Source organism: Onychostruthus taczanowskii, unplaced genomic scaffold (assembly GCF_017590055.1).
Source record: "Onychostruthus taczanowskii isolate IOZ18803 unplaced genomic scaffold, ASM1759005v1 scaffold35, whole genome shotgun sequence".
In the NCBI taxonomy this organism is placed as follows: domain Eukaryota; kingdom Metazoa; phylum Chordata; class Aves; order Passeriformes; family Passeridae; genus Onychostruthus; species Onychostruthus taczanowskii.
In genome coordinates, this window is record NW_024500905.1 from 4592174 (window position 1) to 4619336 (window position 27163).

Here is a 27163-nt window from a genome sequence, read left to right on the forward strand (position 1 = left end):
ATTTTCTTTGATCTACAGGAGAGGAAAATCCAATTTATCACATGCAAAAAATGTGATGTAAGCAGCACAACATTCAAAGTGTTAAGGAAATAAAGGGTCTTTTTAAGAAATGACAACCCATAACAATTAAAAGACACAGCAAAGCAATATAAGCTATCTTTTTAGGTTATAGCTTGGTGGTCTGCTTCAGAAAACATATGTACATGAAATCTGCATAATCATGACTTGTATCAGTTGCTTCTTAGTATGCATAAAGCAGATGAAGTAGTTTTTATATTAAAAGTTTCGTGGGGATTGTTGTAATTTTGAAGTGGGTTTTTAAAAAATATTTAATTTCTGTGAATTAAATCCTGGCAGGAGTGGATCCTAAAATTCCAAAGAAATTCATAACATTCAACTCTAATAAAGTGGGCTTAAGGAACAACACTTCTGTGTCACACAACAGACACAATGGAGCTGTAGTCATCACTGACAATGAAGAAATCTTGAACCAATGTGATGGTAGTTTGTACACGGGCAAAGATTTTTTTTTTTTTCCCAGTATTCTTGCTTTTCTTAAAATAATTGTAAATGTTCCCAAGTTCTCAGGGTGTACTTTCTGACTTTCTGTATGGATGACTCCTAGCCGGGAAACTTTTTATATAGTCCTGGGTGTGCAGAACAGCAAATGCCTAGTGCCATCTACTGGGAGCGCCTGCTTCTGCTCAGACTTGCCATCTTGTCTACAAAAAATGTTATGGGAAAACAGTGCACTAGGTGTGCACACATTGAAACGTTTAGTCCTAACTTCAGACAAAAAAAATATTTTAAAAATACAATTTGGAAGAACAGATCCACACTCCAGGTGCTAATATACAAACAGAAAAAGAACAAGTAAAAACACTTGACCAGTACAAGTGAAACTCACAAATGCTTACAAAATAGTAGCTCAAAGAAGGGACAGGTCATCTCTATTCTAAGATATGTCCCAGTAGTATTTAATTAATTTAATGGGAAGGGGGGAGGGGGAGGAGAAAAAAAATCTCTTGTTTCTGATCTACAGCTATATATTAAATATAAATTATATATTGCTTTGTGTTACTTTGTTCCTTACAGGAAGGATAGAGGTATCATTCCAAGCATAGAAATTGAAACAATAATTTAATTCAAATCCTTCTCCAGCAAATATTTAACTGCATGGTGTTTAAAACATTGTTTGAGAACCCAGTTTACTGCTCTGATGGAATTTTGGTTCCTTACTCTGAGCATGGGTTCCAGAAGGTTAAAAAGTCTCATTCCATATTGAATTTGCCTCTGAATTAGAAGGTGGCCAAGCTCCACACAGTCCCAGACTTGGTGGGCACATGGCATGGTGGTATGGTTGCAGGACTGCAATTCACACAGAACTGGATGGTGGGAAAAGTACTAGCTCAAAGTGTTATGTTATAAAAACTCAGGAGAACTTCGGTGTTTTCTGTATATTCAGAAGCCAAAGTCACAGGGCATTGTGGCATTTAAGCAGATCTTGGTTCTACATTTCCTTCCCATGTTTTATTGGATACATGCTATGCCATTTACTTGCAATCCCTTAAATACACCACAGACAAAAAAAAAAAAAAAACCAAATCAAAGGCAAAGCAAACCTATATTAATTTTTAAGCATCTGGGGAATTTAGATTACTCTTAAAATATTTGAGAAATGTGATTGTATATTATTCCACTGTTAGCAGATGAATTTGGGCTTATTATATACAAATATCTCTCTATATATATCTCTATAAAGTAGTCAGTCAGTAGAACTCAATCTATTAATGGTCCCACACTTAGGGATCTAAGGGATGGGAATAAACAGTAGTGTTAACTTTTTGTTCCAAAATGTGACTACTGGATTATGACAGAAAAACAACTTTATAAAACAGCTAATGCAGTGCTTTGGAAACAGGTACAGAACAGCAAAAGCTCCTGTGGGACCTGTGTGTTTCTAGCTGATCAGATTGCAGATCTCCTTTTGAGAGTGGAAACAAAATGGCCAGAAGACTGAGTGTCCCCGTGTCCAGGTAAACAGCAATATGAGCACACATCAAAAGATGCATAATGAGGGCTAAGGAAATTTGCTTACCCTATATTTTTAGGATTTTAAATCTGGCTCAGCAGCAAATATAACAGGAAACCAAGGTCAAGCTGACACAATGTGGGTTATTCTCTCTCTTCCTCAATATGTGTTTCCAGTTCCTATCAAGGTTAATGGGAGTTTTGTGCACATATGGGGGAAATGGAATGTAAATGCTGCAAAAATTGGACTCAGATTTAGTTCAAATAAAGTCTAATAAGCCTTAGGAAAATCCATCAGCTTGAAAACTGATGTCTTATCACTGAAAAAAAATCTTTAAAACATCACCTCCATATGCTTGCTAAGTCCAGGTCTGGGAGAAACTGCTTGTAACATTCTGCGCTCTTATGAACCAGTTGTGAGTGTAGCACAAATACCCAAGCTGGCCCATTTTCAAGGCTTAACACAGATCAGCCAGGACTGTATCTTTTTTATTTGGGTGTCAAGAAAATTTCAAGCAATGTTCAAAATTAACTCAGTACAGCTTATATTTTCTCCCACATAACCTTGTACACTGACATTATTACGCTGACATTACAGACTGTTGCCTTTTAAGTGAAACACAAATACTTAGGCTCAAGGTTTTCATGATAAAATCAATTTATGGAGACAGGGTCTTATAGCACCCTTCCCAGACCTAATGGACAAACCTGGGCCTTACATGAAAAGTGCAGCTGCATGTGGGCATTAAATTGCATGTTTCCACTTGGTTATGTAGAGAAGTGTCATGTAACTAAGGAATATGCTGTCAGAGGAATGAAAGAAGTTTTAAATTCTGCACACTTTTTGGACATGATTTTCAGTATAACATACTTGGTTTATAATAAAAATGTAAAAAGAAACACATGGAGTATAACTATAGTATACTGCTAAATATTTTGGACAATATTTTTAAATCCTATGATTTAATGGCAATCAACAAGTGAAATTCTTTTAGGTATTATCTTTTAAAATTAGGAATGGCATTTAATAAAATCTTTTCAGTTTAATGACACAGTTTTTGCCAAGAATGAGAAAAATAATACAGAATTTAAGAGACTGTATTTTGGACAAGGAAGTGAGCATTTCCAAGCTTTTTAAAATCTTTTACAAAAAAAAAAAAAAAAAAAAAAAAAAAAAAAAAAAAAAAAAAAAAAAAAAAAAAAAGCTTCTGCTTCAAAGGAAAATTTAAACAGAACCACCCATAGCACATTGTTTCCTGCAGCAGAGACACCCTTCCTACAAGGGCCTTTATTATGCATGACACAACAAGCAGCACCCATTCAACCTGAGGGAAGCCCACAGGCTCGCAGGGCCACTGGCTGGCTCTTTGTCACCAAATGCAGCAGGTTGAATGCAGACATCACTGTGATATCCTCACCAACAAAACCAGAGGCAAAGAACAGGGGCAAGAGCTGAGTAGGGAAGAAAAAAACAAAGAAAAAAAAAAAAGATGAGAACAAATTAAAACATCAAAAATGTTTTCATTCACAGAAAAAAAACAATACTTAAAACTTTATAAGACCACCACATGGGACCACAATTCTAAATGTACTTTTTTTAGTGCATTTAACCCATTCTTGCTACCCCACCCCCCAACATTTTGATACATATTACACAGTATTCAGTGAAACCATTTTATATGCTACAAAGTGAGAGGCACTCCACATTTTCATAGGGGGCATTCACAACAGCTGCTTTAGATACCAAATTGAGAGCAACTTGGGGTAGTAGCCTAGTCACAAGTGCAGGGGTACTAAGGAAAAAACCCTTAGAACCTCAGCTAGATAGTAGGAATCCTACTTGGAACACCCAGGAATGCTGGGCAGATCAAACATGAAGGCTTTTTCTATTTATTTTATTTAAACCAAGATCACACTCCGCAACATTTCTGAATGGTGAATGCTGGAAACCAGTCTTTGCTAAAAATTGTTCTTTTGATGACTTGTTTGAGCAATGTGACATTTCATTGGAATAAACTTGCCAGATATCTTAAAACCATGGGTTTTCAAAGGCAGGAAATAATTCATGTTGTAAACTGTCCATGAGATATATTTAAACAATCCTCCAGCCAGCTCAAATATAGCAAACAGAGTCATGAGTCATGAGATTTTATTTCAGAAGGGTTTAATGCACAAATGCTAATTGTTCCATTCACCCCACAATGGGAAAGAGGAAATGCAGATGCCTTATAGCCCAGCCATGCACAGCCACAGCTCACTTCAGAGGATTATGTGATGCGGGACTGGAGCCAATCCCCAGCCAAAGTCAGTACAGAAACTCTCTGGGACTCTCGTGGAAGCAGGATCAGGCCCCTAGAAGCTGTGGAGCAGCAGGGCAGGTCTCCCAGCCTCCTCTCAGTCTCACTCTTGCATCTGCAGCAGCCCAGGAGCCGCAGGGGTGAGTCCAGCCGTGGCCCATAGCAGCGGCTGTGGCAGCGGGGGACAAACTGGCTACGGTCTCGTCCTGAGGAACAAGGCTCCCAGAGGAAGGACGCTTACAGAACACCGCAAACAGGTGCGGACACCCCATCCCTGACAGCATTCAGTGTCAGGCTAGACGGGACTCTGAGCAACCAGGCGTAGTTTAAGTTGTCCCTGCCTATTCCTGGGGGTTGGATTAGGGGGCCTTTAAAGGTCTCTTCCTGGCCAACCGTTCTGTGATAATTCCATAACTATAACAAGGACCCAGCCCCCAGCGGTACCCATTACCAAACCGCTGTGGAGCGCATCTGACAGAAACCTGCCCCCATCCACGGGCCTCAACTCGGTCGTACCCAAGCCAAACTCGCTGCGAGACCCCCGACACTTCCGTGCTGCCCGACGGCGGAGGGGTATGGGGCCGGGCGGGCACTGCGGATCAGGCATCACACACACACAAACATGTCCATGCCATAGCAGCAGCGAAGCTGCGTGAAAACCAGCTCGGACCCCTCCGGAGCAGATCGCCAAGAGACCAGAGGGCTGCGCGCAGCCCCGCCGCAACTCCGCCCTTGCCCCGCAGCCGGCACTGTCCCTCAGTCCCTCAGCCGGCACTGTCCCTCAGCAGGCACTGTCCCTCAGCCTGTCCCGCAGCCGGCACTGTCCCTCAGCCGGCCGGCACTGTCCCGCAGCCGGCACTGTCCCCCAGCCCCGGGCTGAGGCCGCTGCCGCGCTCCGGCAGCAGCGGTATTGAGCGCTCCCTGTCGGCGGGCAGCCCGCAGCAGCCCGCGCCGGTGGCGTCGCCTGGCGGCCGCTTGCCGGCGCACTCCCGGAGGCGCGTCACTGGCAGCCCAGTCGGACACTGCATCCATGCCCTCCTCCTCCTCCTCCCTCCCTCCTTCAAATGTAAACAGCTTAAAGGAAATTATTTGAAATTTCCAAGAATTATAAAATAGATCCTGGCCTTTTGAAAATGTCAAGTATGTCAGTGTTCACCAAAATGTTATTATTTGCTCTCAGGTATTCATAAAGACTTGGAGGGTATGCAAGCCCTAAGAGCCCCATAAAGTATCACTGAGCATCCATGAAAGTACTTTATTGCAGTTAACCTAATTTATTCTTTTATTGCTGATGCTTTGATTGCTATTTCTATTTACTCTTACATTATAGCATGCCCAGCAGTTCAGTGGGAGGAGATCTCCTGCTGCCAGGTACTGTACGCACACAAACCCTGCCGCAGGAAGCTTACACACCCCCATAAGGGCGGCTTGTGAAGAATCAGTAAAGAGAAGTGCAAAGTCAAACTCATTGCAATTAGCGTGTTTGGTCTGGAGGTGCTTCACCCCACCTGCCAATTCCACAGGTACAGAGAACAGATTTAGGGAGAATGACAGTAACATTGTGACAGGTTCATATCTTCCCTCTGCTCTTTCTGTGGCCCATGCAAGCTTGGCCATAGCCTTTAGCAGGCTCAGGTGCCATGTTTATATCTCTGATTTACTAAAGAGGAACATCCAGAGCATGACAAGAAACATAGGAAGAAGTCCAGAGAAAGGCAATGTCATTGATGAAATGTCTGGAGCACAAGTCTGATGAGGAGTGGCTGAGGAAGCTGGGGTTGGTTAACCTGGAGAAGAGGAGGCTCAGCAGCGATGTCACCAGTCTCTTCAACTACCTTAAAGAAGGTGAGGGTCAGCCTCTTCTCCCAGGCAGTAGGATGACAGGACATAGTCTTAATTTACATCAGGGGAGGTTTAGGTTGGGCATTAAGAAGAATTTTTTCACAGAAAAAGTGATTAGACATTGGAATGAGCTGCCCAAGGAAGTGCCGTGGTCTAGTTGACAAGGTGGTGCTTGGTCAAAGGTAGGACTCAATGATCTCAAAGGTCTTTTCCAACCTAAATGATTATGTGAAATCACCATTCTTGGAATAGATGGTTGGTGGTTTAAACTCCCATGCTGTACATGCCTAGCCCTCTACAGGTTAAGCAAAGCCCCCATGCTGGTGCTGGAGGTACCTGCCGGAGCCCCACCTTTCCAGTGCTAGGGCCAGGTGGCCAGGGGACAGCAATGCTAACACAGCTGTCACATGCCTGAGTCACAGTGAGTACTGCAGCACTGCACTTCCACCACACAGACTCACCACCCCCCATATCTTTATTGCAGTACTACTGCAATATGCCACTTCCTGTAAGGACAGATGCTACATGAAGAGGTCAGAGCAGAACTCACAATTCAGGGAAGGGGATGATGCTTTTACACATCACTGTTTGGGTTTATTTTGGTGGACTGCCCTTTTTTAAAAAACACATGCTGCTTGCTGTGCTGCCTGCAACACCCAGGACACTGTTGGCTCCTCCACAGTCATGCCTGGGTGTCATCAGACCCCTTGGAGCTCCTTCACTGCACTTCACTCTTCAGCAGAGTACAACATGGATCTTCCATCTGTTTGGCTCTCATAAGATGGATACCATGCTCAGCAATAACTTGCAAATCTTGTACGTACAGATAGTACAAATACAGCTATGTCATTAGCTGGGTTCCAGAAGCAGTTTTCTAGGATACGCATTTTACCTCCAGGGAAGCCTTCCTCTTAGGAGCCTAATGTTGGCAAATATTAAGGAACTGCCAGCTTTCAAGAGCTTCTATATTGTCCATTGTGGACATTCAGAAAACATAAGTTTTGCCCCAAAATTATTAGCTATAAAGTAACATAGGTGGTCTGTCAAATTTGTCCTTTGGAAATTAAGAACTCTGTATGTACTCGGGTTATGTTTTTTCAACCTCTGTCTGCAACTAGAAAGATTTCTTTGGGTGAAGGACAACTTGAGAAGTTAAATTCTGATATTACCACATCTTGTTTTTAAGAGCAATAGGGGAAACATCAAGGGTCTCAGGAGCTCGTAACACTACTGGTTTAAATTTTTCCATATTCAGTGTTATTCCTGACAACTTAGGTCCAGAATTCCTAAAATGACATGAGAATCCCAGCTCTCCCAAGAAAAAACATGAAGTTTTAGCTCTTTACAAGTAAATTAAAAAAACATCCACAAGTTCTTAAGGGAAGGATCAGGGTTTTTTTCTTGCCACAATAATAAGACCTTAGTAGTGTGAGGTTTCTATAATTTTCTCCAATTTCCCTTCCCCCAGCCCCAAGTCTCTGGCCTCATTTGGAGGGCAGGAAACAGTTAAGAGATAGGCATACACTAGTCAGTCAGGCTCCCAGGCTCTTGTCAGGAGTTCCTATGTCACTGGAAAAAGCAAAGAGCAAAAAAATTGCCACACTGAAGAAAGCCAAACAACTAGATGTTAGAAAGAAGTAAAGGCCTGGGAGTCTACTGTACTCAAGTGTTAAATTAACAGTTTAATTTTTATCAGTATGTGTTTTGTAAAGTTTCTTTTTAGTCCAGCAATAACTTTGAACAGTTGTTTTGCAAAGGGTTTACTCATTTACTTTGACACAAAGCAAACTATAACCAAATGTTTCCCTGACAAAACTTAATGGATTATTTTGTATATATGTTTATTTCAGTCCTAACATTTGGATATTTTGTTTTTTAAATTTGTCTTTTGCTCACCTGCCAGTCAGGCTCAGCAGACAGGACAGATCAACCCTCAGGAACTGCAGAAACAAAAGGTGCAGCCTAAAGACAGAACCGCATGAGCAAGTGTTTCAGTAGGTCATGTCTTTCTGTGTCTAAACAATTATTTACTCCCTAGTCATTTTTCCTTAACACATTCTGTGTTAACACCAAAGACCTTAGCCTTTCCTTCTCTCTGCACTGCAATTGGTGGCTTTAAGGGACTTTCCTGTTTGCAGGTTGACATGGTGTATGGTGTGGACAAAGGCAATGTTGAATAGCTTGTAAGAGATGTTTAATAAACCATCTGAAGCTGTCAGCTGTGGCAGGAGATTGGAGTACAGGAAAACTTTTCAGCAGGGGCCCGATGACTGCTGGTTATTTATTAGTGAAAGAAGGAGGGAAAAGTTCCCACTTCAATGCAAGATACCCAATCCTGAAACTATCATCCTTTGCAGTGCACAAAGTATTTCCATTATTATATACCTGGGCTGTCCTAGCCTCCTAACAGCCTGAGAGAACCATGAGGAGGCAGCCTTCAGCCCTCAAAAAAAACCCACATCCTGTGAATATGCATTTGTGCTTTATAATAATATTTTTAGACAACTGCATGTTTCAATGCACCATATTGTATTTGAAGCATTTGGCAAAAAATAGTAAAGGTAATTGACAAAAGCCTGGAAAAGGATAATTTAGATGAGATATTAAGAAGAAATTATTTACTATGAGAATAGTGAGACAGTGGAGCAGGTTGCCCAGAGAAGTGGTAAATGTCCCATCCCTGTAAGTCAAGGCCAGGTTGAACAACCTGGTCTAGTGGAAGGTGTTCCTGCCCACAACAGGGGGTTTGGAACCAGATCATCTTTAAGCTCTCTTCCAACCAAACCATTCTGTGATTCTATGAAATTTACCTTTAAAGAGAGATTTTAGGCTCTCGATTTTCATGTGTTTGTATATCTATTGATAATGCAAGCTAGGTGTCTTGCAAAAGCTCACTGTCTGATGAGAAAAAAATACTTTAATCATTAACAGCTAGGATAATGATAAAGGCAATTATAAATTTAAGCTTCTCAAAGACTTATTGAAGAGGAATAAAGCATTCTAAATGAAATTAATTGCATTAACCTTACAGGTCTACAGAAGTACTGTAGCATCTAACTTGCATGCTTGTCAGCGTATATTCCCCCCCTATACAATATTAGCTTCTCAATTACAGCCACAGAAATCTGAAGTACTAGACCTGAATTCCCACTTCACTTTTAAGACTCCCATTTAAAGCATGTTCCCCTTAGCTGCTTGTGCTGAAATGTACAAACCAAATGGCAATCCTGTCTACTTTTAGGAAGTTTATGTTGTGCCTTGATAAAAGAGGCAATTACTGCCATGCCTTGTAATATTTGAACAGAACACCAGGAAATGTCAGGGTTTAAACTTTAAGTTAGTACTGCCATTAGAAAGGAGCCGAAACAGTGAAGTTCAAAACCTTTTTGTTTGCTTGAATTTTACATATTCTCTTATACTGGATTTTGTTCTTAAACCCTACCCAGAGCAACTGAAACTCCAACCTAAAACACCTTCCTGCAAAACGCACATAAGACATTTTCAAGTACCAGTTTGGCCCACATATGCTTTAGGACACTGTCAGATCCAGGTGTTTTAATGGCCTTTACTTATAGGAATGATCATTTGCAAAGCAACCAGACAAGTCCCTAATTGTGGAGGCTATTCAGTGCTTCCTAACATGAACTGTAGCAGTTGTCCCTGCACCTGCAGAGCCAGCAGGGCTGGAGGTGGCAGACGCCTGCCTGGGCACAATAAGCTTGGCACACAGCATGGCTGCTCCACCTCGAGGGGTGCACAGGGCCTCCCCAGGCCCATGGCTTCCTCAGCTTCCTCACGGTGCCCACCAGTCAGTCCTCCCTCTCCTGTGAAATGGGGTTATCCAGTCCAGTCTATGGATGTTCCTGAGGTATCCTTTTCATATTCTAGCTGGGAAGCTTCAGCAGCTTCTGTTAATGGTGGGAGTAGGAAAGGAAGAAGAAAAGTCTAAAGGTTGAGATCAGACAAAAAAACAGAGGAAAGCAGGAAAAGAGAATGAGCAGAAATGCTCATCTGCTCACACTGAGTCCCACCCTGTGATACACAATTGACAGGCATCGCCTTATGGACTAATGCCCTCCATACTTTATCCTTAGGATGCATAAAGGTTCCTACTGAGGTGAATTAGGGACACTTTTAGGAGTTCAGCCTTTAGTCTGAGCTTTATTATCCAGACTTCAGTCCTCCATGTAAGAGAGATGAGATTCCCGCAATAGATTTTAGATTATCATACAGCCTAAAATTATTATTGTTATGAATAAAAATATACCTATTTTTATTTAAGGTTACAGAGAAAAAAAAAAACGGTGGGACCAGTTGCTGTTAAATTAGCTTAACTGTAAAGAGTTCTTTAATTGCCCGTTACTGGTTGGTGATTTAGCCATTGTCCTCCAATGCTTGCCCCGGAGCTACACCTGGACACGCAGCCCAGGAGAATAGGAGTGGCCTGGGACCACGTATGCAAATGAGAAATGCACCGCGCTAAAGTTTTCCTAGAAAACCCCTAAAAACAACGAGCCAATATAGAATTAGAGGACCCTAGGTGATGTCTAAGGATGGGCGTGAAGTCCAGTGCCTGCTTGGATCCTTTTTGCTTCACACCCTGACCTCAAAAGATGTTCACTAAGGAAGGGACCCGGAGCGTTGGACTGAAAAGCAGGAATCTGCGAATCTCCCGTGAGGACGCAGTCCCCAGCTCTGCCTGCAGACCAGCGGACAGAGCTGCATCACCCTCCTCCTCCGTGCCACTCTTGGGGACAGCGGCGGCGTGGGCGCGACCCGTCGATTTCTCCCCACCTGAGCTGAATCTCTTTAATAAAGGCATTGAAAAGGAGAAAGATCTCCTGCCCTATTTATGTCAATTATCTTTATGATAAAATAATAATAAAAATCCTGGAAAACAAACCAGATTCTGAAATCTCTGCACACTATTCAGCACAATCTCACTGATTCTAACTGCTGACCAAAAGATATGCTATGTGAGGAGGCACCATATATCTGTTTCCATTTGCATTACAATGGTTCTCCAGAATAGAAAAAATATTTATACTTATAAAAGAAAAACACTACATCTGAGCAGAAAACAAACACGTATATTTAATTTTCATCTAATTACCAAATTGAGCTAACATTCACTCTAGCAATAGCTGCCTAAAATGGAAAGCTCACTGTCTCTCACAGGAATAACCCTTTCTGTACTCTGAACTGGCTGCTGCATTGCTCCCCTCTCCCACTAGCAAGAAACCAGCTTGGCAACAATGAGGCTGGTGTGACTAAAGCCCTAGGGTGGGTGCAGGGGCCAAATTTAAAAAGCCTGAGAAGTGAGAAGCCTGAGAAAGCTTGAGAAGCCTGAGAAACAAGTGAGTTTTTGAAGGCTGTACCATCCCAAAAAGCAACAAGGGGAAAGGCATATAAACACCTCCCTGTTCAGCAACTGGCTCCCATGGATAAGAAAACTGTGGACTTGATTTCTTCCTATTTTACTACTAACATTTACACACAGCAGAGCAGTGATACTGATCCCCTCTAAACAACAAAAGGATGTGGCCTGTGGGATGTGGAGGACATCCATGCTACACTGAGTACAAGCAGAGAAGAGAGGCAAATTTTTCTGCTTTAAGTAATGCAGAAGAAGGTCCTTGCTCAAGGGACTCTCACTTGGTCCTTAGGGAAGGTAGTGAAATGGAAGGAGATCTCATTAAAGTAGAGACAAGACTGCACAGGCCTTGTGAGCAACAGATGAAATGGGAAAAGTGAAACTGCAAAGAGACACAAAAAAGCAGCGACCCCAAGAAGGGAAGAAACAAGACAAGTAAGGAGCCCCCAAGCATGGGATGAAAGAGCATTCTTGGCTAAGGGCAGAAACCAGTGAGTCTGTCAGTCTTACAAGTGCTCATACATCTGTCATTTGCAGATTGTTTCCCAATAGTTACGACTGGCAATACTTCCCAAAGGAAAGTAAATATAGGTCAAGTGGGATTCCCCCTCCACTCCTGCTCCTCCCAGATCTGATGCACTAAAGTAGTGCTGAGCTGCACTTTCATTTTCCCTGACTTGGTAGCCTGCCAACACACAGCACATTCCTTTTATGGCAGTGAGTTTATAACTACAACAGTCATAAACGATTCTTAAATGGGTCTGTTCTGAGAATCACAATCCTTTCAACATCTTGAAAAATTTCTCTTTTTTTTTGTTCCAGGCAGTCCTCTCCAGCACAGTGGTAAATATTTAATTGCTTCTGGTCCTCAGATGATGAGATACAAGTGTTCTAGAAATAACCTCTTAATTGAACAATTCCTACTGGCAAACCCAAAAGCATTTTGTGTTGCACACCAATAAAGGATTCATTCTCAATACTAAAAGAAAAAAAAAAAATTAAAAACTTCTGAGTTACTTCTATGAACAGAACTGTGCAAGGGATTCACTAGCACTTGAAGACATGAAACCCTTTTTTGCTATCAGGTTGGTTTGATTAGGTATGTCTTCCTCTCCACCATTATTTGCATTGTCAGGCTGACTAATACAGCAAAGATAACAAACTTGCTGTTCTATTTTTAATTTGGGACAAATCCCATGCATCATGTTAAATACAACTTCCTTTTATAGCCATGAACAGAAGCCCTTCAACAGAAATTTCTATTCTGCTTTTCTGAAACACCTTTGTACTAGTGTTAGGAATATAGTCAGTAATTCGTGGAAATAAACGCTGTATGAAATATTAAACAAACACATCATTTGAAATTGTCATTCTTTTAAATTGTGTTACACATTTTTTACTCTGTAACTCAGCAGACTTTTCCCTCACCTTACAAAGATTATTTGCCTGGGTAACAATACACAATAGATGAGACACATGAGCAGTTTCTCTTAGGCAGAATATCTCATAAATGAAGCAAAGAGAAAGCCTCCAGCTAACGGGTATGATTTAAGAGGATTTCAAACCAGCACAACAAAACAGTGCACTCTTTCGAAAAGAGCACGGTCTCCTCGTTCCACGTTCCAGGCGTGCAAGCCAGGCCTGCAGGGCTTTGTTGGCCTGGCGTGCCCGCACGGCACACACGGGCTGCGGGACGCAGGGCGGGAGCTGCCTCTCCTGCTCCGCAGGGAAGCTGCGTTCTCCATCACCGACCACCCACATTTGGTGACTGTCTTTTATGAGGCACTGCAAGGAAATGTACAAATGACACTTGCTAGGCCACTGAAGGAGACAAAGTCCCTGAACATATCAGCGCCGGAAGAGTTGTGATTCCAGACATGGTTTGGCCCTCCAGTTTAATGATTTCTCAGAGTAAAATCTGTACCAAGGAATAAAAACTCCCAATGCTCCCTGCCACAGCAGGACACTAAGGCTTTGTCAATGGATGCCATGGAGTTATTACAGTGTATACAGGAAATTACCAACAATCAGTGTGTCTATTGCCAGCAGACTTTAAAGGTGTTTAAAACACTTTTACTTGAAAAAGTAGTTAGTGCTGATATCTGTCTACATGTGCATATATGCACATAATGTGTGTATAGACGCCATGCACCCTGCTAGAAAAATAAAATTTCAGTGCAAAAGACACATTTGTCTTGTTTGTGTAATTTCATTCATTCTGCATTCTTCAGCACATGCCATTTGAAAGCTGAATTATCTCCCTTTATTTGTATTATTTCCTACTTGAGAAAATATAATTTTTATATCAGACTCTGAACCAGACCTGAGTATCTTGTATTTTGTAAAAAATATTTTTAGGTAAAGGGTTTGTAAAATTTAGTTATGATCTCTCTGTCAGACAGTATAACTTCATCTCAGAACAATTCAGGTGGTGGTTTCTTTTTTTATCATCCCAGCTGCTAGAAAAGCACTCCGAATTAAAGACATCATAGCTACCAATCTCTCCCCAACAGTCTCCCTTACATGGAAATTTTCCACGTGGCTTTCTCTCCAAGCCAATACCGCTCCTCACCACCGAGCGGTGCCAGCTCCCTTGGATACAATCACACGCTGCACAGCCCCGTGAGTTGTCCTTCAAACAGCACACACAGGTCTACGCATACGTCGACAGAACAAAAGCATCCTTTAAAAACGTACCTTTGATCACACAGATTGTGTCACGATGGTATGCAGAGCAGCCTTATGAATATACAAGAAAGCCTCAGCCTTTTATCCAAAAATATTTTTTTAAAAATTATAGCATATAGAAGGTCTGACATTGCACAAATAAAAACAAAAACAAAACCAAAAAAACAAACATAAAGGAATGCCTTACATACTGCAATAGGATCATTTATCATCCAAAATCCAAAGAACCTTTATGCAGCTGAAAAAACCTCAAACGTCCAATACATAACAAAATAAAATACCATCAAGTAAAACAGAAACTCCTAAGTCTTCTCTTGTCAAGGTTGTACTTTTATTTTTATGAATAGCAGTGAGAAGACACAACAGCAAGTAAGGAAAGAGTTTAACTTAAGCTTTGAGTGAATACTGAATGTCAAAAAGTCTGTCTGACTGAAAAGTGAGAGCAAGGAAACTATTTCTGTCCTAACAACAATAAATTTGATTCAAATATAAAGACCACTACACAAATTTTCTGCCTTTTAATAAGCAAGATTATATGTATATCTACCTGTATTTAGGTAATTGCAGGGATAAAAAAATTTATTCAAGGGTCTCCTTCTTACCAGAGAAAATGCCTCAGAGCCACAGAATCACAGAATAGGTTGGGTTGGAAGGGACTTTAAGATCATCTGGTTCCAACTCCTCTGCCATGGACAGGGGCACCTTCCACTAGACCAGGCTGCTCAAAAGCCCATCCAGTCTGGCCTCAAACACTTCCAGGGATGGGGCATCCACAGCTTCTCTGGGCAACCTGTTCCAGTGCCTCACCACCCTCACAGCCAAGAATTTCTCTCTAATATCTAATCTAAACCTATTCCCACTTTAAAGCCATTCCCCCTTGTCCTGTCACTCCAGGCCCCTGTAACAAGTTCCCCTCCAGCTCTCTCATAGCCCCATCAGGTTCTGGAAGGGGCTCTAAGGTCTCTCTAGAGCTTTTTCTTCTCAAAGCTGAACAAATCCAGCTCTCTCAGCCTGCCTTCATAGAAGAGGTGCTCCAGCCTCTGAATAGCTTCCAAAGACAAATTTTTTCAATGAAAAATGTTATGTAAAATCTGTGAGCTGAATTGTGATTTTCATTCCAGTGCAGATTAAAATCCACAAACATAGCATTTTATTTTTTAATTAGCCAAATGTATTTACACTGTCTCTGCAGCACAAGGATCTGCACCTTTAGGCATCCTAAAGCTATTTTTCAAATCTTGAACAAAAGAAGTATTAATTCTATCAAAACTTGCTTAAATTATTTCCCTTCTCTTCAATCCTCTTCGAAGTGTCCAAAACACGAAGGTGTCTCTTCCACCTCTTTTAATTAATTGAAAATATTTACTAAACTTTACATTTTTGTCAATCCACATCTCCCAGCCCTAAATGCATTCATTCAAAAGGCAAAAATACTCATCCTATATCCCTCCAGCTGGACTTGCAATAACCATGCAAAACCTTTTCTGCAGGGCGAAAAGCACTTACCTTCAGGAAAAAACCCATAAATATTTTCTCCTGCTCTGTTAAAGCAGACTTACAGCAGTGCCAGGCCTGGCAGCAGCCACACAGGCATGTGTGGAGCCCCCCAGGCAGTGTTGGTGCAGCTGGGGTGGCACAGGGCAACAATGCAGCCACTAACTTCGTTCTCCTCTTCCCTCAACCTTTGGCTACTTTCAAGGCTTTATAATTTAGCTTTCCTCTGGAGCAGTACTGTAAGATAAATGTTGACGTTTTCTTTGCATAATCTGTCCCTAAAAGTGACATCTGTTCCACTTCCTTCAGCAGAGGCAGCAGCAGGCACCTGCAGGCAGCCCCCCCTGCCACAGCCAGCTGTCAGGAACTTCATTAAGCATTGCCCCAAAATGCAGTTTGTTTCTGTCCTACTTGGACTCGTGCTCCAAAAATAGAAAATCCTGCACTTAAACCATCAGGGCCCCTCTTTCCCATATTGGTCCTGATATTTCACACCACTCTGAGACATTAGAAATTCCTTGGCAACTCAGCCATGCCCCAGACCTCGGGCATGAAACCTCAGCAACTGAGCCTCCCACCCCAGGATAGGGCCCTTTTCCTGCAGCTCACTTCAGCACGTCTCAGTGAGAGCCTTCAGCATCCCCCATCAGGATAAAACAATGAAGGACATGCAAGCTCTATGTCCACCTGAAGCATTTTTGAAATGATAATTACTGATTAGAATTCTGATACATTTACTCAGTATGTTATTTTTATAGCCTTGGTATGTATGTACAGAAAAAAAAAATCACATTCTCATACAGTTATCTATATGTTTGAATTCTGTGTAGTTGCTTGGCAAAGCAAATAAAAAAATTAATAATCTGTAACCTATAATCAGTTAAGCTCGTCTCCTAATTTCACACTTTGTAACCCAATACAAACAAAATAAAACCAACACATCAGATTATCAGGTTGGAAATAGGACTGTTTAAGAAACAGCAGAGGCAATTGCCTGAAGTAGTTGCAGTGACTACTTTGAAACTTCTAATCTGTTGTGCAGACCTTGCTCTGCACAAAACTTGTTACTGGAGCTGCCAAAGCTACTTTTTTTTTGTTTTGTTTTTGGTTTTGGTTTTTTTTGTTGTTGTCTTTTTTTGTTTGTTTGTTTGGTTTTGTTGTTGTTTTTGTTTTTGTTTTTAAGAGAAATCTTTATCAAAGTCTATCAAACTTTCCATCTCATGTTTAGGAACTGCTCCTCAGGTACCCTAGCTGCATAAATATGAGACTATCAGAAATTAGGCATGCTAATGTTGATCACTATATTCCAGGATGATGGAGCTGTCCTGTGTGCCTGAAATCTTTCCCTGAGGTTGCTCTTTCTCTTCTGACAGATTAAGAAATTCATCCTAAGCATTTGGGAAATAAAGAGTGGGAATTGTTCAGAAAAGAGCATGTACCTTGGAAGATTTTTGAAAGGTTTTTGCCTTTACAAAATCTCAAGAGGAAGAGGGTAATATCCATTTTTAAAAAGGAAGAAAAGACTGATTAGTAAATTACATGGCCATAAATCTATTTCCAACACACAGAAAGCTTTTGAAACAAAATACTAAACAATCTATAAACAGGCAATGAAAATTAGAAAGCAGTAAGCCACCATGATAAACTTGCCAAAATCTAACCCCATAACTAACATACTTTCCTTGTTTCCTGGTACTCTGCAGGCAGAAGGAAAGCAGCAAATCAAACAGACTTCAAATGTAAAATACTTTTAGACAAAGCAAACTGGAAAAGCACTTTTCTTTTGGATCAAGGTCCTATATCACAGGTGCAGAGCTGCTGGAATAATCACACTCATTCAGCGCTTCTCCTACTGACCAGGGCCAAAACCCAGCAAGCAGTCCTACTAAAACTGCAGAGACACCAATCTGCAAGGAGTGTGAAACACCCCGAAGAGCTGAGCAGAACTCAAGATGGTCTTAACAGATTGGAGAAATGGTCAAAAACCAGCAAGATAAAATTCAATACAGTCCAGTACAAAGGACCACATTTGGACTTTAAAAGAAATCTTCAAATGCACAAAATAATCAAAAGTAAGAATGCCAGACTAGCAGCAGTACAGCAGAAAAGGATGTCAAGGTTACAGTGACAATAAATTGAGCCAACAGTGTGAAACTATTAAAAAAAAAAGGCAGATAACGATCTGGAGTTTATTAAAAAAGAGAAACATAATACATAACAGGAGGGACTGAGGAGGAAGTCTGGTCTGCTCAGTAGCAGTGAGGTATCGGTTGGAATATGCTTCTGGTTTGGGCTGTAGGGCAGAAACAGTTGACCAAAGCCCAGAGGAGAAGTAAAAACAAAAAGAGTGGTTCAGAAAGCCAAATCCCTGTAAAAAACTTTTAAGCACTTGGCTTGTTTAGTCTACAAGAGTGATTGTGGAAATGGGATAATGCTCTGAAAATCTTCCTCTCATCTTAAATAGCATTACATCACTCAGCTATTATACTGTCTTTATTACTGCCACAGTTATTACTTGACTGTCATTAGAGCAAAATGTACTGGTCTGTAATTCACATGTAACTGAGCAACAAAAAGGGCTTGTTTTTCCCCAGACAGCTACCGTATTTCACATTTTAAGACTTCATGAGAAGAGCCTAGAGTCTTACAAAATAGCTATTGTAATCCTTCCCAGCATGGTTCAACAACTGCTAGAAAAAGTTGGTACAAACCTCTCTGAAGTTCAGAGGCGAGTAGCAAAGCTGCCTTGTGTTTTTGGATGAGGGATGCCAGGTAGCAGTTCAGATACCAGGAGCATATGGTGGGTCCTTTCCCCAGTGAGCCACTAATTTGCTACAAGATCTTGTCCTTTTTGTGAGTTTGCCTTTAAGTAAAAGCAGGAGTACACAGAACAAGAACATACACAGACAATTTATTACATTGGAAATGCTAGAAAATAGAATTTCTGTATTAGGTGGATTGTTAACGGTTCTTCTGTTATTTATTTTAAAAGATGGGGTAAAAAAGAGGAAAAGAGATGTTAAGAGATGTGCTGTCTGCACAGTGTATTTTTCCACCATGTACACACAAAATCTGATGAAGCACTGATTTTAATTCTGAAAAAAAAAAGAAAAAATGAAGATACAGTCTAAAAGTACTTAGCAGTTAAATATTAAGACTTTGACCAACAAGGCTGAATTTCCTTTTCTGCAGCCATTCAAAAGCAGAGATTATAATGCTATAGAAAACTCAAATAATTTTATTTGCAGAGCTCCTGAATTTGCATCTCAGGGCTGTAACTTCACACAGTTGACTGATTCACCTCTAGTTTTCCTCCTGTCCCTGAGCTGGCAGCCAAAGCATCTGCTCCTGTCTTATTCCCATTTCTCTCCCACACTTGTGCTATGGCTACTGACAGTGCTGTTGGTGTGCAGGAGTGGAAGCCCAACCAATCTGACCTGCAAGCCTTGGTTTCAGCACCGTGCAGATTGGATCACTGCACTGCTGAATCACCCATTAGTACAAATTTGACTTGAACTAGAGTGTAAGCTCTGGCTGTTCATCATCAGGACACATTAGGGTGGATCTGCATTGGTTTTGTGTTGAATATCAAGCTTCCTCCCAGCAGCAGGATGGTGACAATCTGACCCAGGTGACAAAGCCTGCTTGTATATTCAACCATTTTTCTTGGCCAACTGAGCAACTTTATATCAAGCCAATGCTTGCTCTTGAACCAGCTGTAGGAAAACCAAGGCCAAACTTACTGTACTGCATGAACTGAAAGAGTTCCACACATCCATGTGGCTCCCACCCACCAATCCACCTTGAAGGTCCTAGAAGTTGTTAAAATCACCTACACTCTCTGTGCAGGCATCTGGAACAGCCTCGCCTGCAGATTTCCCTGAGAACCACGCACTGGGGAATGGAGAGGAACAAGAACAGGGCAATCCCTCAGCCAGAAGGAACACTTTGTGGGCTGTTTCCTTTTGGCAACAACTGGCATGGGTCACTTCCCCAGGAAGCTGCTATGGTTCCATGTGTTGAATTATTTTTCCATTTTCATTGTGTGGTGAGAGTGAAAGTGGCATTTGGCAGCTACATTCCATCAGCACTATTGTTGTTCCCTGGTGGTAAGGATTTGTTTTCCATCAGGTGAAATGCAAAGGCGTTGTCCCCTTTTGGAAGAACACAGAGCTAAAGAGACCCATGGGGAAATACTTCCAAATGCCATGCATGACATTACTCTTTAAATTTCTTGGATGAGGTAACACTTCCCAACAAAACAACGTGTTAGCACACTATGTGCATTTTGCTAAGCTGCTGCCCACAGTTCAAAGAAATCATCAATGCTCATGTTCAGATGCTACTGAAAGGAAAAAGCAAACTAGGGACCTCTGCAGAAGTCCTGTCATTAGACTTTGTCTGTGTAAGACCCAAAAGCTGAATCATGTTTAAATCCAAAACTTTCTGGAAATAAAGAAGTATTTCTACTTTAAATTATTTTACAAAACAATGCTAAACTATAATTTAAGTCTGTGAGTACAGCAAAACTGTGTTAGCACCTTATAAGTGTAAGTATTGTTCTTGCCTGTTTTGGGCAAGTGTAGTTCAGTTCCTCAGATCTTAAAGTCCTTATTGCAAAAAGCCTCTTTATTCCCAGTTCCAGTTGCTAGATTGTGTGGTTTTCAGATAATGCTGAATTGAGGTTGCTAAATGAGAACCAGAAGGCTGGAGCTAAGCAGATAAATTTTAATTTCCAATTACCTCACCATAAATGGGGTTCCCAAAGAATTCTTCTACCCTATTTTAATGCAAAAAATACAGATCAGCATCTTCACAGACTAAAGACACAAAAATCCCTGTTAAAATACACAATGACATTCTTCAACTTCTGGTAGAAATTAATAATGCAGTATGTGTTTCCTTCCTTTTCTTAAGTGGTTAGTTGAAAATTACTTAAAAACACTGAGAGCTGGTTATACATTCACAAAATACCACAGAGAAGGACTTAAATCTTTGGGTTTGTGCTTTTATTTTTTTAAGCTAGTACATATTAATTTCTCACTGAGAACCAAAGATCCTTCTGAGGGAAATGAAGCCTCTGAAAAGGTAACAGTAAATCCCACCAAAGCAAGGTGAGTAAGGGAAGGGAAAGCTAGCCTGTAGCCACTTCTTACTCTATGAGACACATACATACAAAAAAAAAAAAAAAAAGGCCCCAAAAGCTCTCAGGTTTTTTTGTTGTTCTGTTTAAAAGACCCCTGTTTATTTGGAGAAAGTAACCTTGAAATAACTCCATGTATGGACATGATTACTCCTGAGCAAGAAACACCCTATTTCTGCCTAGCCTTGTAGTTTGTTCCAAATAAGCATACCAACTTCAGAGTTACTCAGGGTAAGATAAATCCACACCTGATTTTATTCAACAGCAATTCCTAAGTATAATGTCATAAACACACCAGGAATTTGAGGATCTGTGTGGGGGTCTTTTGGCTAAGGAGCCCTTAAACTAGAGCAAGACCCAGCTATAATTAGGCCAATGTTTATCCCACTTTCCTATCAGTTAAAGCCTCCAAAGCTTAAGTTCATACATAGCCTGGGTGCTCCCCAAACTGCAGCTTTTAACGAGAAAGAAAAATAATATAAAGGGGAAAATAAGGTCATTTTCCCTACCTATGACTAATATAATGCCACGTGTAGCTGAAGAGTTGCTCTGTAATGAGGACACACTCACTTGAATTATGCAGCTCAACAAAGCTATCTCCAAATTGGATGGCTTTACTGCATTGCTGGCTTGTAGCAATGCCAGTCAGATGAAGACAGGCAGACTTCTTAACCTTCTGTCTGAGAAGATTAAATCCTTAATAGTGTGATTTCTTCTCTCCCCCTACGGACTCTTATTACCCCATCTTTTAAAATAAATAACAGAAGAACCGTTAACAATCCACCTAATACAGAAATTCTACTTTCTAGCATTTCCAATGTAATAAACAGGCTGGATCTCCAATAATACAGAAACAAGTATCAGCTTACAAAGCTGACAAAACATGAGTAGGTAAACAAGATCCTCCCATACCTTCATAAATAACAGGGCAAAGGACCAAATACTTGCCTCACGTGCAAGCTGGCCCTTACCAAACAGCTGTAAGGAATTAATATGGTATGTACAAACAAAAAATAAGGAATTCTCACAGCATGTACTGACATAAACATCTAAATTAACTAACCCCTGTGAGAGCGTGTAACTGCTACCACTTGGAAAAATGAGCAAGGTCATTCAGTCAAAAGACTTTATTTTTGTTTAGGATCAACTACTTTATATGGCTTAGCTACCAAATATAGAAACATTACCCCATCTACAAAGGCATTATTTTTAAAGACTGCGCTTTTGGAAGAAAAATAGAATTGTTTTTTTTCCTCCTAAAAGATCATTCCAAATGTGTATTATTAAGATCCAAGGTACATCAGATGGGAAAAGGACTGACCAACCACATTCTGGACTGAACTAAATATTGTTTAACATCACTAATTTTACCGGTTTTAACAAAGCAATGCAGAACTTTATTTTTTTTTTAAAATCCTTTTTTAATCTCAGAATTCTAGGATTATTTTGTAACTCTGGTTAAGTTGCTAACCATAGTTAATTCCCTACATAAATTTTAAAAGACAGTTGAAAAATACTGTTCTAAAATAAGCCATGTCTAAAATGAGGCAGGAGATTCTTTTAGAAACTATGAGCAAACGTCTGATTAAGATGACAAGCCACATGGAAACTACTCCCAGAATCAGACTCAAAGGGCACTGTTACCAACCAAATTTGGCAGACAAGGAATCATGACGAACTGCAAAGGCACGCAGCAACGTAACAAAAAGTTGGGAATCATCAGCAAATAAGACAGAAAGTGCTTGTGTCTACTCAGCAAGGGCAAGAACATAAGCAGGACAAATTCTAAGCCTTAAATTCTGGATTCAAATGAGTGGCACTATGATATAGTGGGAGTGGGGATCGCTGTTCCATTTACAGGTGATTGGCCATAAGCGAGCCGTATCAGTAAGGCAAAGTATCTGGCTACTGCAGATTTCTCATTCTGACTTCTGTCTGTCCAGAGAACACATCTTCAGTTTTAATAGCAACAACAGAGAAAGACTAAAAGCATGACATATACAATGTAAGGCTCTATACTTTCCTAAATGCTGTGTTTAGGGTCGGAACACTAAGACTACCTTACAGCATTTATCACTAGCTAACAGTTGATATTCGGCCTTATCTGTAGATAACTACTGTTAGATTTGGCATTTTTAATGCACAGCTATGCTTGTTTGAGATCACTGTGCCTTCAGACGGTCTTTGAGCTAAGAGGGTGATGACTGAAAATTCAGCTCAAGCAGGAAAGACAGCATTTATAGCTAATTTGTCAAATACTACAGGAAGCTTAATTAAGTCTCATTTCTGTTTCCAGGAATATTACGATTAACCAAGTACAGCTACATCAACTTGGGAAGGGGGCCATAAGAAATAAATTATACTTCATCCTTTGCATCAATTGTAGCTGTCAGAAGAGTAACACCAAACAAACCCAGTCAGCGAACGCACTGAGCTTCCTCAGAAAAACACAACCAAATTCTCAGCTCATTTGTGAAGTTTAAGCTCCTTTTTTGACCTAGCGCTGCACAATTTACCGAGCTGGGGATCGCGGCTGAACTGCACTCATTACGCACTTGGTCAAGCGCGGCTTTCCCGAGCCAGCTATTCTGCTGTGCACCCCGTTTGAGGCAGGAGCTCCAGCTGCCGCGCAGGACACCGGAGCCCGGGGCTGCGCCGCGCCAGGGTCCAGACGCTGCGGCGGCCACGGGAACGGCACGGCCGGGATGCGGCCGGGATGCGGGTGTGACGAGGGCTGTCAGGGGTTCGCTCGGTGACACGGGGACCGACCCGAGCAACCCCCGACCCCAGCCCCCCTCTCGGCCGCCAGCAGGGCCCGCGGGGTCCCCCTCAGCACCGACCCGCTCCCCTCCGCTCCCGCCGCAGCCCCGGCAGGTGCGGCCCGGCCCGGCCCGGCCCCCCGCGCCCCGGCACCCCGAGGCACGGCAGGGAGGCCGGTGTGGAGGCGGGAGCCCGGGCGCAGCTCCTACCTGCGGTTCCTACCTGCGGCTCCTGCGGCGGCCGCCAGCGCCAGGCAGAGCGCGGGGAGCAGCGGCGGCGGCGCAGCGCGCATGGGAGCGGCCCGAGGGAGCGAGCGAGCGGCCCCGGCCCCCCCGCCCCGCGGGAGCGCAGTGACGGGCCCGCCGCCCGGGGAGCATGACGGGAAATTCCTGGGCACCGGCGGCCAACGCCAAATATGAACATGGAGCCGGGAGACTCCCGCCGCACGCCCGGCACGACCCGGGGCCGAGACCCTCCCCCGTCCCGCCGCCGCGGCACGGCCGAAGCGCTCTGTCCTTAAGGGTTAAAGGTTGCGCTTCGGGCAGGCCGGCGAAGCGGCTCCTCGCCCCTTTAAAGAGACGGTCCTGCGGTTCCAAGAGCCCCGGCCAAGAGGACCCGGCGCTGCCGTGACCCTCAGCTGCCGGCGCGGCGCCGGCCGGGAGCGCGGACAGCGCTGCCAGCGCCGCAGCGGCTCCGGCCCGCGGCTCCCAGCCGGAGCCCGCTCCTCGCGTTAGCACCGGCCCGAAACTACCGCAGCGCTCGGGGCCGACCGTGCCCAGCTTCCAGAAAGGAGGGAACTGAACGACATCAAACTTCTTCCTGCTCCCCGTCCTCACGGGACACGTACATGTATGCGGGACAAATGAATGTAAATAAGGGACTTACACATTATTCTTTGTTCCTCCTACCCCCCAAACCTTCAACCCGTCACTAAAACAGTTCTCAAATAGCATAAGATAATGACAGGAAAAAAAGCCAACCTCTTCTCTACCAAAGTCTCTTTCATGACTCTTTGTACCTCAAAATACAAGAAAGAGGCTGAAAGCACAAGGTTAAAGCTTTTCACCCCTGTCCTTTAACAGTGAAGAGACAACATGGCACGTCCATGACTTAGGAAGCAAGGTAATGTCTCTGCACTCCCTGTGTACAAAATCAGGACGAAAGTCAAGCTGGCAGTTTAGTGAAACTCAGCTGTCTGTGTCAGCTCATGGCAGCACCTTCACATCCTAACAAATACTAAAAATTAGTTATGAGGCTGTAACAAATCAACCTCCCCCTCCACCCCAGATAAGAAAAGCATTTGAGTCAGAGACACCCAAATATCTAGAAGGTGAGACACATATAAAAACCCCTAATAAACCTTTAATTCGAGTCTGGTTTGGTTTTTTGTTTGTTTTTACAGGATAGGGTAACAAGTTACAACAAACATCTGCTTTTTCTCAAATGTTCAGATATTATACATATTCCCCTGTCTTGCAGGAAGGGATATCGGTCAACTTAACAGTTTAAGGTAAAATAAGCTGCATAATAGTACATATTACAATTAAAATGTACAGTGTTTACAAGAAATATATCTTAGAAGCAAGATAGATGCATTTGCATTGAGGCGACCTTTTAAAATGCCATAGCTATTTTTACATTCACTCTTGCAACAGGTCACAAGATGGGGTCACTAAGGTCAGGTTAACAAATCACTATGATGCACATCAAATAAAACAAAATTAGTTTATATACATATATATAATACATATACATGTATATTATACATATACATATATGTATATAATAAAACTCATCAAAAATCTACCAGACCTGGCACAATCCACTTACCCATCAAAAATATGTACTTGTCCTTGGTAAGTAGAATTCTGCGTGGCTGATTATATATTATATATACTCATTCATTAGCATCTGAGACAAAACCGAGGATTTAAAATTTTTCAGTTAACAAACTCCCCAATAATAAACATGGTGCCCACAAAAGCACAAAGGTAAGGCACAATAGGATTTTCCTGTTGCAGAATAGTGTGCATCATGTTTACTTAACTGTAAGAAAAACGTGCATTATTTGTGCAAGTTCATGCTGCAGATCCATCATATCTACAAAGTAAAGTGAGTAAAATTTGTGGGACTGGTGTGCTCCCAGTCTCACCTCCTACAGGATGTTCAGCTGGATAACTAGGTAAAATGGTTGTAGGAGTGGGGATTAGTAAAGCCAATAATCTTAGATTTGTAACTAAGCTTCTCAGCAACAATTTTGTACTTCTAGGTAAACATTAGTAAATTTACAAGCTTGGAATCACAAGATTTACTGTCAGCTGCACTAGTTTGCATGAGCCAAAATTGTTGCAAGGAAGGAATTTTAAAATTTTAACACATAAATGGATAATTAAAACATGTTATAATATACTGGGAAGTCATTTAATCCAATGGTATTTTGTCACAGCCCTGACACTTGTAATAATAAATACAGCTTTTCACAAAATATTTGTCCAGTATCTGCCAATTGCTTCTTTATTGCTCACAAATTTGAATTCATTACAATTGGTATCATACCTTTCACACAAAATCAGTCAGGTATTTTATATAAAACCTATAAAAGATATTTAACCTGTAGCCAACATTTTTAAGTATTTGGCCTCTTGTCATGGTACAGCCAAAACCATATAAAACAATAGGTTTTGAATAAAATAGGAAGCTTATTTGCTGCTTCGACGCAGACATCCTCACAGAACACAACCCTTTTTGCCACCACCAGCATTTACATTTATATACAAAACCCAGTACATCCGCAATCAGTTCATCTTCCCTCACATTGATATGCAACCACTAATGCCAAATTCACTTTCCCCATACCCCAGCTGCAGAAAAAGATTCTTATATAGCAACAAAAACTAATATTGACTGATTTTTTTTTTTAACTTATTCACCATCAGGAACTGTAGGTTGCTTGTTACAAAATACCCACAAGATTATTTCACAGGAAACTATGGAAATACAGGAAGTCTTCTTTTCTCCATGCTTTTGTATTAGCAAAAACACTTCTTGGTGCAAAAATACATCACCACATCTGCAAATGTATAATGAAATCGGTATTCCTCATGCAAAACTTAAATGCATCGGTTTACTATAGCCCCAGAAAACTTCATTAAACAACTTGTTTTTCCTTTTTTGTCAGCTCAGTATTACTGCCTCATTGCTAAGTCCCTTTGGAAACAAGACTTCTGGAACATTCAAACTTTTATTTAATTCTTTAAAGTATTACATACAAAAAGCACTAAAAAAGGAAGACGGCGGCCAAACAGGAACATTCCTGTTGCAAGTAACAGTCCTAGCAGTTGTAGAAAGTTTTCTCAGGAACTTCCCTGAGAATTACTTGTGCCTGTCCGAAGACGCAGATGTGACATAGAGTTCATGTGTTTGTTTGATGGCTTCAGTGGAGTGTTACAAGTAAGAGCCTGGGGAAAACGATGATGATACCGATCTAGTCGCAGGTATTTTACTGTTACCAGCTTTCCTATGAGGCAAAGAAAC

General features: G+C 41.7%; 2 protein-coding genes across 5 annotated transcripts in view; both read right to left on the reverse strand.

Moving 5' to 3' along the window:
* MSRB3 (methionine sulfoxide reductase B3) overlaps positions 1–24288 on the reverse strand; it is an 83068-nt gene extending 58780 nt beyond the window's left edge. Inside the window, exons 1-2 of one of the 4 annotated variants that reach the window (XM_041411288.1) lie at positions 23852–24288; positions 3450–3483 (exon numbers count right to left, since the gene is read on the reverse strand). In XM_041411288.1, coding sequence (XP_041267222.1) covers positions 3450–3483; positions 23852–24052 — 235 coding nt within the window. In that variant the 5' untranslated portion in view covers positions 24053–24288. Of the gene's footprint in view, positions 1–3356; positions 3484–23838 lie in introns of all 4 variants that reach the window. The other 3 variants (XM_041411286.1, XM_041411287.1, XM_041411289.1) reach the window with 3 other exon arrangements.
* Positions 24289–24971: 683 nt separating this feature from the next.
* Positions 24972–27163, reverse strand: part of LEMD3 (LEM domain containing 3) — a 41452-nt gene continuing 39260 nt past the window's right edge. The window contains exon 13 of the mRNA XM_041411285.1: positions 24972–27146. Coding sequence (XP_041267219.1) covers positions 26983–27146 — 164 coding nt within the window. The 3' untranslated portion in view covers positions 24972–26982. The remainder of the gene's footprint in view (positions 27147–27163) is intronic.